The 11308-nt window shown below is 43.6% G+C and overlaps 1 protein-coding gene across 1 annotated transcript in view; it reads left to right on the top strand.

Annotated features, from left to right (window-relative positions):
- The first annotated feature begins 2106 nt into the window (after positions 1-2106).
- Positions 2107-11308, top strand: part of ACTN2 (actinin, alpha 2) — a 104307-nt gene continuing 95105 nt past the window's right edge. Inside the window, exon 1 of the mRNA XM_006872001.1 lies at positions 2107-2254. Within this exon, the coding sequence (XP_006872063.1) occupies positions 2129-2254 (126 nt within the window). The 5' untranslated portion in view covers positions 2107-2128. The remainder of the gene's footprint in view (positions 2255-11308) is intronic.

The raw sequence follows: 11308 nt of genomic DNA, 5'->3' as shown, positions 1-11308 counted from the left end.
AAAAAAAAAAAAAAAAAAGTTCATGGGAAAATTCAATTATCGCCCAATGCCATTTTTCCACAAGCTTTTTGAAGCCCCCTCGTATCTGAGTAAGCAGTTTCTGAGTGGTGCTGTTAACATGCTCAGCGGCTAACTTACCAAAAGGCTAGGGGTTCAAGTTCATCCAGAGGCTAATTCCAAAAAATTAGCCTATGGTGCACAGTTCTACTGTGTCACACATGGAGTTACCATGAGCTGGTATCAACTGGACAGCACATGGTTTTACTATGTGCTAGACATACTTCTGGAATCTTGATGTGGTACTGTAGAATAAGCACTGGACTGTTAACCACAAGTTCAGCGGTTCACATCCATCAGGCACTCCTCAGAAGCCCTATGCAGGGTCACTATGACTTGGAACTGAATCAACGCTACTCAACAACAACAACAAACATACTTCTCATTGCTGGGAATTACAGCTGTAATAAAGACCTGGAGCTTACATCATAGTGAGTCTGGTTTTTCAAAAAAATATTTTAATGCAATCTATTTGCTAATTGTCCATTTCTTTTGCAGAAAGCCCCAAATAAAGTTAAATGATGTAAAAATTCTAAGGAACAATGATTATTTGCAGGCACACTTAGAACTTGAAATATGCCAACAAATTAGTAGCCCTGAGCCACAATCTGTACTGCAGCATCTGTTGACAACTCATATTCAATTCAGGAAACACTTTATGAAGGCAGATACCCTTGCCCACCAGCTTACCTCTGAATCTCCAGTCCCTAAGGGTTGGTTGGCTTATGGAAACCAAAGGGAATCCACTGACATCAAGTGGAATGCCACTCTGAGTGACCCTATATAGGGTTTGAATGGCCTTATCTTAATCAATAATGGAGATTTTCATCTCTTTTCAAGGGACCTCATTTTTTGTCCTTCAGAGCCATAACTGATAGAGAACAGCTAGCCATTGTGAGGAACAGGCTTAAGTGCAACATATCAGGGCAAGATGGAACTGTAACATGAAGCTGGCTGCGTGTTCTTCATTGTCAGTTCACTTAAATTTATGACTGGCAGGTGAGAGCTGACGCTTCCTGCCTTTGGTTTAGTCTTGACATTGCAATATGGTTGGCCCAAGTTTCTTGCCTTGATTTTTCTCCCTGAAAGAAGGGACGAGAGGAAGAAAGAAAGGGTATTTTGTAGCTTTTAAAGTTTACCTTTTAGGTGTGTATACGTCGCTTTGAGTAGGAATTGACTCCATGGCACATAACAACAACAACAATGTTCTATTTAATAAAGTTGTTGTTGTTGTTGTTAAGTGCCGTCGAGTCGGTTCCGACCCATAGCGACCCTGTACAGGGTTTCCGAGGGTGTAAATCCTTATGGGAGTAGAAAGCCTCATCTTTCTCCCGCGGAGCGGCTGGTAGTTTCGAACCGCTGACCTTAAGGTTCGCAGCCCGATTCGTAACCACTACGCTACCAGATACATGAAAAAAAATCAACATGCAAATAATTCATGGAAACGTGGGTGCATCGAAGATGGTCAGGGTACTTCACTCAGAGGAATGCGCTAGGGACCCAGGACCTTGTCTCTCCCAAGGGCTGCGAACACCTACCAGGTGATCAACCAGATGCGCAAAGAGTCGGTGGGAGGCGTGGGCTGGCGCGGCTTTCTGCCTTTCGAAAGGAGGGCGACACTATCCACTGAGGTGTGGGGGCAGCCACAGGGGCAGGACTCTGAGCTGCCAGCGGCGGAAGCCCGACGGGCGGGGACTAAGCGCCGCGAGGCCGGGGCGGCCTGGGCGGGCAGGCGCCCGGGGTGGGGACGGCGCTGGGGGCGGGTGGGGGCTGCGGGCCACGTGACGGCGGCGGGACTATTAAGCGGCGCCGCAGCTGCTCGCAGCCCGAGCTGGTGCTTCGCCCGAGACCCAGCGCCCCGGCTTGTCGTCCGCACAGGAGCCCGCGCGAAGGTCACTCTGCGCCCGCCCGCCCGCCAGCTCCCGCAGCCCTCGCCGCTCCCGAGCCCCGCACACCCCGCCCGGGACACAGTCCCCTGCCCTCCGCGCCCGCAGACCCGGCCGCGTCTCTGTCCATCTGTGCATCGGTCCGTCAGTCCGTGCGCCCGCCTGCGCCCCCGCCAACCAGCACCATGAACCAGATAGAGCCCGGCGTGCAGTACAACTACGTCTACGACGAGGATGAGTACATGATCCAGGAAGAGGAATGGGACCGCGACCTGCTCCTGGACCCGGCCTGGGAGAAGCAGCAGAGGAAGGTCAGTTGGGGTACGGCGTGCGCCTGGCCCGGGAGGGTGTCCGCGTCCCTTCGCGGGGTCCGACCCGGGGGCGCGGCTGAAGGTGTGCTGTTTAGGGTGGTGTGTTGTCCGTCGGCAGCTAGTCCAGGTAGGAAGTGAACGTGTTCAGGGACAGGCACGAAACTGGTGTGAGTGTGAGCGTTTGGCATAGAGTTACAAAACGAAAAATATTTCAGGAAGAAAAGTGTGTTTCTGTTCTCACACCAACTTGCATCAGGACCAGAATCCAGGAGAATCTAGGGTCTGCTTCTGATTCTTTGAGCCAGTGACCTTGGCCACAATACCTTGTTCTTTTGGTCCGTTTCTGTTGATAATCCGTCACTCCCCGCATAAAAGTGATCAAATTAGTATCAGCTTTGTTCAGATTTCCACAGGATTCCTCCAGAGTGTAACTGGAAATCACCTCTTAAATGTTTGGGGCTCCTTAAAGAGGGATGTTGTATGAATCGGAGATATTCACTGATAAAGTAATAATTATTTCACACTCTATTTATAGCTCATTGAGGTAAGCATCCAGGGACAAGGGAGTGAGCCAGGTCTAAAAACTCCCTGCCCATCCTGGTTGGCACATTCCGGGGACCCGATGGAACATTCCACCATTTCAAGGTTTCTTCTTGATCCTCTTGGCCAGGACAAGCTGGGAGTGCTCTCCAGGAGGCTAATCCAGCCTCCTATTTGACTGGTTCAGGCTCCTGATGAGACCCATCTTGCCAAGATAGTGTCATGGCAAAACCAGAGTGCCTCTATGATTTTCCCCCCAGTTTTTCCAAGTGGGAACTGGTTTTTAAGTGGGTAACATGCGTTGACCATATGTGTGAATGGAAAGGACTCAGTGTAACTGCTCTGTGTAATATATGGTGAGTGAATCTACCACTGTAGAAAACACAGATGTCCCGTACTTCACTCCCAGTTGATACTGGTAGCAGTAAGGAGGGGTCCCATATTTGAATAATTATCAAGAAGCCAGCACCATTTTTATATCAAAATTTCTTTCTTTCTTTCTTTTTTGTCTACCCTCTTTGTTAAAATAATATCTTGTGGCGCTGTAGAATCGTTGCTGGACTGCAGACCACAAGGTCAGCAGTTCAAACCCACTGACTGCTCCTCGCTATGAGTTGGAACTGACTCCATGGCACTTAACAACTGCATTATTAATCTATGGACAACTCTCCTCAGTTCTCTGCAGTAACTATGAGTCAGACTTGATGGCAGTGGCCTTGGCCTCTATTAAAATGCCATTATTTTTTAAAGGCTCTAATTTAGCTGTACTTTCATCTTCACCTCACCTCTTCCTTTCTTTGAAACAAGAGGGTGAGAATGATAAATAGATGTTGAATCTTAAAAAAAACATTTCAAATATTCCAGTTTTTAAAAGGAATTACCATGGGAAACAGGTGATCTAAAAACTATTAACAAATCCTCTGGACAAGTTGATGCATCGTCAGTAAGCAAGAAACAAGTCATAAAAATTTCAAAAAGTAACTGTAATTTTTAACACTGGTTTCTTATTTTTCTCTTCCAATATTGATGACTACATTTTTTTAAAATGGATTAAACCAACAAACAAAACCCTCCTAACCCTTTGTTTTCAAATATTTAATTTTTATTTTCTTATGAGGAACAATAAAAAAGCAAAGGAATTGGACATGTAGCTTGCCCATCAGTTTGGAAAGTTAATGGTCTAATCACAGTGATTCTTAGTAAATTTTCTTTTTTTAAAGTATGGTACCATGGAGGGGTAGAGCTAATGTGAATTTCCAATAGCCACGTTGACAAATCTTCTGTTATATTTATTTTTCAAATCACAATACTTTTTTGTTATAATGGCATTACAATTCTTTCAGTTTGGGGATTATTGTGTGAATATAGAACTGTAACTATATTATTTAAAAACAAATACACTTTCTGATCTCATTTTTTAATAATACTAAAAAGTTGAGAGTGAGAGTTTGTTGTGGTTTTTGCTTTGAGAGGTTGAGTATCGTAGATGCTAGAGAAGAAACCAACCAATCAAAAAAACAACAACACTACATTAGGACACAGATCGAAGAGTTCCAGAAGACACTCTGCTTCTACTTTTGGTATAGAACCTGCTCAAGTCCATAAAATAATATTGAACTGTGAGCCTAGTGCAGCCCGAGCCATGGCCTCTATTTATGGCCTATGAGACAAGCTGTTGGAAGAGGCCAAGGATAAATGGCATTGTTTCTATTGCGGGCTACCTTCTCCACACTTGCCATTTCAGTGATATGCTGGGTATGAGATCTGTCAACAGATGCTGGTAACACATGATGACGTGTGTAGTGTTATAATGGATGAATGCCTAATTATATCCACAGTTCAGAGAGTCGCATGCACCCTGCTAATCCTTGCTCTCTGGTGTGGAATTCCTGACTGCAGAAGGACTTAGTAAAAGTGTAACCCTTCTTACGAAAGGAAGCGGCCCCAAAAGATGTTGGATTTCGCATGAGTATGGACAAGCATTCCTTTATCTGTCAAGGTGCTCTGGTAGCATAGTGGTTACGAATTGGGCTGCTAACCTCAAGATCAACAGTTCAAAACTACTACCTGTTCCATGGGGAAAAGATGAGTCTTTGCTCCCGTAAAGATTTATAGCCCCGGAAACCCTGTGCAGGGTCGCTGTGACTCTGAACCGACTCCACGGCACATAACCACCACCACCCCCTCTTTATCTTTCAGGGTGGGGGGGTGTTTAGTTAACAGGGATAAGAATATTTATTGATTTTCTGTAAATAAAATTAAACTTTACTACATACACCTCATGGATAGAAGAAAAACTCCAGCAGTATGATAGATGTAATATTTAAAATAATAATGGCAAAAAGACTAAAATCATGAGACTCCTGGGGTTAGTTGTTGTAAAGTTCCGTCGAGTCGGTTCTGACCCATAGTGACCCTGCATAGGGTTTCCAAGGAGCAGTTGGTGAGTTTGAACCAGTAACTGGGGTTAGAGAGGCTATTTGCCTTTGTCCCCTATGGGATACAGTTTCGGATTATGTATTTGCATGCTAGATTAGATTCTGGTCAGTGTGCAGTGGAAGTGTGTGTAGAGTTTTGGTGTCTAGAAGCAAGCTTCTCCTGGAACCAAGCAACACATTCAGTTTCTAACTCAACTGACCCCTAATCAGGGCTAAACTGTCAGCAACAATGCTAACTATGTGCACTATCTCAGTAAGCACAGGGTGTTGTCTTGAACCACTCTGGGAGGCTAAACAGCCCTTTTAAGGACATAGAATATGTGTTTCAATACATAAAGGACACTTAAAACCTTAATCTGTGTATAGCTAGATGATTGGCAAACCTTTGAACCAGTTGTGACGAGCATAAGAGAGTAGTTCATTTATACCATATTCAGAGTTCTGGTGTGCGGCTGTGGGATAAGCACTGGACTGCTAATCAAAAGGTCAACTATCTACTTCCAAAAAAGTAGTCATTGGAAACACTATGGAGCACAGTTCTACTATGACACAGAGGGACGCCAATGAGGCACTGCAACTGTTTTGCTTTGTTTTTCTTATCTCACAGGGTTTTACACTAATTGATGTTGAATGAACTTTATCAACTGTAAAGTGATCTGTACATGTTCAAATAGTATTGTTATCTTTGTGCAACAGATATTTGTGAATTTAATAGGGTTAATTATATAGCAGTCAGCACTAGGCTCAGACTTGTGAGATACAATGAAACACAAGATTTGATCCTTGGTAAATTTGATGTACAGTACTTTTTTTAAATACAGCTTTTTCTTTGGAATTGAATGATGGTTGACAGACAATCTAGTTTTCCTTTTAGCAGTTCATACACTTTTGTTTCATGTCGTTGATTGCCATCCCCAGAATGTAACAGCACTCATCCTACTGCCTCTCTGAGTTTCCTGTTTCCATTCCTCCTTCTTTCCCTAAACCTTTTCAATTTGGTACTTGACTGATCACCCTAAGGAGTACATACCTTCCTAGTGTTATTATTCCCCTTACTGTATCATCAAGTGCCTTCAAGTCGGCTCCAACTCATAGCAAGCTGTAGAGGGTTTCCGAGGAGCAACTTGTGGGTTTGAACTGCCAAACCTGAGGTTCATACTGACCCTGTAGTCCCGTGATTATCCTAGTACCACACCAGGACTCCTTACAAATAATGTTGTTGTTGGTAAGTGCCATTGAGACGGTTCTGACTCAGTGACCCTGTATAGAACTTCTGAGGAGCATTTGCTGGGTTTGAACTGCTGACCTTGTGGTTTGCAGTCTTGTGCTGATCCTACAGCGCCACACCAGGACTCCATTCCCCTTATAGACCTATCTGTTGATTGGTTGAACTTTGAGTCATTGGAGTGACTTGATTTCCAGACCTGAAGGGTAACTTTAGAGCCATAGTGTTAGAAGTTCTATGCTGCCTGTCAGTCCTCTATCCAATCAGTAAACCTGACTGGTTTTGTTTTGTTTTGTTTTTAATAATTCTGAGTGTTCCACATTTTTCTTCCATTCTGTCCAGGACCTTCTAATGTGATCCCTTTCAGAGCAGTTGGCACTGGTAGCTGGACACCATCCAGTTTTTCTGGTCTCGGGGCCACGGAGGCTGAAGGTTGTGTGATCCGTTAGTCAGTTGGACTAAGTGTTTCCGTGTGTCTTCAGTTTTCATTGCTTTTTTTTCCTACGCACAGGGAGAGATCAATAGCTGCACCTCAGAAGGCCACTCATGAGCTTTTAAAGACCCCATTTGCTCTTCACCAAAGTAGAATGTAGACCATTGTCTTTATGGACTATGTTATGCAAATTGACCTTGATGTTATTGTTAAGTGCTGTCAAGTCAGTTCTGACTCATAGTGACCCTGTATAAGGTTTCCAAGGAGTGGCTGGTGAGTTTGAACCTCCAACCTCGTGATTCACACCGACCTTGCGGTCCAGTGCTTTATCCCACAGCTCCATACCAAAGCTCCCCTACACCCCTTATTGAATGGAGCCACTTCTTCCTCCCCATAAGTATTTCACCTTTGATATACAGATGAGGAAGTAGACTCAGAGAATTAAGACTATGAAACAAGAAGGCCAGACCAGAATTCAACTCTTCATATTCCCAGTTCCAAATTCTGGAATGACAGTACTGTGTTTGAGGAGGTGTGAAAAGGAGACAGGTTTAATTAAAGCTAAAGATTCATATTCAAATTTAGAGAGAAAGTGAGGTAGATAAAACAGGGCCAGATTATAGAGGGCTTTGGATGCTAGGGTAAACGGGGACTTTATTTAGTCAGCAGTGTTGTTTTGGAGATTTTGGAGCTAGCAAAAGCTGTGTTTAAAGTAGCATTTTGTTTATAGAGTAAATTGGCATAAGTAAGGACCAGAGACTAGGGGATTCAGTTTTTCAAATCCCAGTATGGGATGCTACAGATGCAGTCTTGAAGATTAGAAGTAATGGGTAATATTGAGGAAGGCATCAATTTGAGAGTAATCAGGAAGGATTATAAAAAGTATTAAATAACCACATGTTCAGAGAGTAGGCTAGTGTATAAATTCAGTTAAGTAGATACAGTTCTTACCATTAGAGCTCTTGGACTGAAAAACCGAAGACAGTGATATTGACAAGTAACAAATAAACTAATGAGGAGAGTCTGTTTATCTTCTTGTAGATTGTGTCTAGATGGAAAGCTAAATATTTACAGAATGTGTCATTATTCCATGCAGGGAAATATGCTACCAAGCTGAGGTAGCAAGTCTTGTATCTTCATGGCCATTTCCTGGAGGGATAGCTGAAGTTTCAGGTGGTCTTTGATGTCAGGGGAAAAATTGTAGATGGCACAGGCGTGCATACAAAGATCCATCAGGCCATAGTGGGAGGGAGGTTCTTGTCGAAGCCCTAAGAAACCTCTGTACCCAGAGTGGCTGTTACAAATACACACTTAGTTTTTCTGTGGTGAGTCACATATTCAGACATTTGAAGGAGGAAACATAATTCTTTGTCTTTCTATCCTCTCTTGGGCAGTGTAAGGTGTCCTGGGGTCTTCCCTACCTCTATAGCCAAATTCATCAAGTAAGAAACTGGAGCCCAAAATAAGATTTTCAGAGTGTGTGGGAGGAGGAATGTAACTCTTAGCTGGGAAACTTAATTAATGCAGCTTCAGAAAACTGTCAGAAAGCTCTGAAGTCAGTTGCTGCAGCTGGGAGACACCTACAGAAAAGACACAGCTCTAGAGTGGGTTGGGGAGCTACCACGATGAGCAGAGGAGTGGATACGGACGGAGTATGTTGGAGCACAGTCAGAATTGTACTGCTGTTTCCCTGGGAACCGTACTGATTCTTCCAGAAAAAAACAGAGAGCCGAGATTAGGGAAGAGCATGCTAACTGTGCTAGACAACTTCAAAGGAAGGGAAAGCTGGAATACCTGTACAACAATTGGATCTTTCTAAAGAAATATGAGGAAAATGTTTGATACCAATATTCATTTGTCTGAACACATGTACACACATGTAGACTTCCCATTCCCCATAATTTTCTAGATCAGAAACGGAAGGTTTTTCACATGCAGTCCTATTGTGGAGCAGTACTGTATACGAATGGAGCACATACATGATCGTGTGTGTACTCCATTCATTTGGCAAACATTTACTATGATCTTGCTAAGGTCAGGAGCTCTGGTCGTGTACTGAGTTACACAAGATCAAATTCTTGTACATCCTTTAGGCCTCCCTTCCCTTGGTTGGCCCACAGTACCCTAAGCCTGCACTCTCAGAACCTAGATTACCTGGGGCTTTCTTTGTTCATCTTGTGGGGTGGGGGCTGCTCTATTCTCTGTAGCCCTTGGTGCCCCGACCGTGCCTGCAGAGTCTGCATTCACATTTGTTAAATGAATAAGGTCTGAATCATATTCTATAAAGGATTTGTTGGTGGTGGTGGTTGGTGCCATCGAGTCAGTTCCGACCCATAGCAATCCTGTAGAGGGTTTCCATGGAGCGGCTAGTGAGCTTGAACCGCTGACCTTGTGGTTCAAACCAAATTTGCAGTCTAGCTCATTAGCCCACAGCGCCACACCAGGACTCATAAAGGATGGTAAATGATGCATCAATAAATGTATAGCACAAGACATTACAGAGTTGTTGCTGTGAAGTGCTGTCGAGTTGGTTCCGACCCATAGCAACCCGTATAGTGTTTCCAAGGAGCAGCTGGTGAACTTGACCCACCGACCTTGCAGTTCAAACAGCTTTGCAGTCTGCCACATTAACCCACAGTGCCACACCAGGACCCCCATTACAGAGTAAGCATGCCCAAAACTTTGAATGGTACTAATAAAGGATTTCGTTCCACACCCACAATTAATTCCGTGAAATACGGTAATGTGTGATTTGGACTTGGTGGGAGCACCATATTATAAACTTAGCAAATGCCATGCCTAATTCACAAGCATTCACTGATCTTTCACTTCCCTTCAGTTTCATTTCCTAAACAACACTTCTTGCTTGGCTTTTGCTGCAGCCGTCACTGACACTGGCTTTGCTGCATTTGGGAACCATGATATTCAAAGTGGCAATGTTGTTGTTGTTTAAATTTAAACACAGAGATAATGCTGCAACATTCAAAAGACACACAATACACAAGGTTGGATGATGCTGCCTATGAGTCAAAGCAAACACTGCTAAATGGTAAATGTTTGATTTGTAAGTAGGTAAAATTCACGTTCAAATAACGATAGAAAGTACAATTCAGTCTATGCATGAACCAGTAACATAGGTGTTTATTATGAGGCAGGTGTATTATTATATGTTTGTGTGTAGGTAGCGTAGCAGGTTATATGTTGGGCTGTTAACCGCAAGGTTAGTGGTTTGAGCCTGCCAGATGCTCCTTGGGAGAAAGATGATTCTTTCTACTCCTGTAAAGATTTACAGCCTCTGAAAGTCTATACAGGGTTGCTATGAGTTGGAACCTACTCAACTGGCAAATAGCCAGGCAGCCAGCCACATGTATAGTGTCTCACAGCAGGGCAATTGCTTTGTGTGAAAGAGACAGGAGGTTCGTGAGGACTTCAACAAGTTTGTGGAAAAATTGAATCGAAAGATCATGGAATATTTCCAGACACTTTTTTAATCCCTTTGGGTGTGTGTGTGGTATGGCATTATAGGATAAGCACTGGACAGCTAATAGCAAAGTTGGCAGTTCAAACCCACCAGCCACTCTTCAGAAACCTTATACAGGGTCACTATGCATCAGAACCAGCTCAACAGCACTTAACTACAACAACCTATGTATATATATATATGGCTACTCCTTCCATAAAGAGTGTTGTTAAGTGCCGTTGAGTGGTTTTCAACTCATAGCAACCCTGTATAGGATTTCTAAAGAATAGCTGGTGGGCTTTTTGGTTAAAGTCCAGTGCTTATCCTACAGCACCATACCAGGATTACAACTTTTAAAACCCTTTAGGGTCATTCTGCTCTGTCATGTAGTGTTGCTATGAGTTTAGTAAACCTGACAGCAATGGAGCGGAGGAATGGATATATATATATATATATATACTGCTGTTAAGTGCCATCAAGTTCCGACCCATAGCAACCCTGTATAGGGTTTCCAAGGAGCAGCTGTTAGACTTGAACTGTTGACCTTGCAGTCCAGAACATTAACCTATAGCACCACAACAGATATAGGGTTCTTGGTGTGGCACTGAGTGATCAATTACTGGACCACAAGATCTGTGTGAACCCCAAGATAGGGGGTTCAAACTCACTTGATGGCGCTTAACAACAATATATATATGCATGTATATATGTATATATGTATGTATGTATGTATGTAGAGTCCTGGTGTGGCGCTGTGAGCTAATGCGTCAGACTGCAAAGCCATTTGAACTGCAAGGTCAGCAGTTCAAGCTCATCAGCTGCTCCTCAGAAACCCTATACAGGGTCGCTATGGGTCGGAACCGACTCGACGGCACTTCACAACAACAACTATGTATGTAGTGGTTATGAGTTGTACTGCTAAAGGTAAGCAATTCAAAACTACCAGTGGTTTCGCAGG

Source organism: Chrysochloris asiatica, unplaced genomic scaffold (genome assembly GCF_000296735.1).
Source record: "Chrysochloris asiatica unplaced genomic scaffold, ChrAsi1.0 scaffold00179, whole genome shotgun sequence".
Taxonomy (NCBI): Eukaryota; Metazoa; Chordata; class Mammalia; order Afrosoricida; family Chrysochloridae; genus Chrysochloris; species Chrysochloris asiatica.
This window is presented reverse-complemented; position numbering and strand designations above follow the sequence as displayed.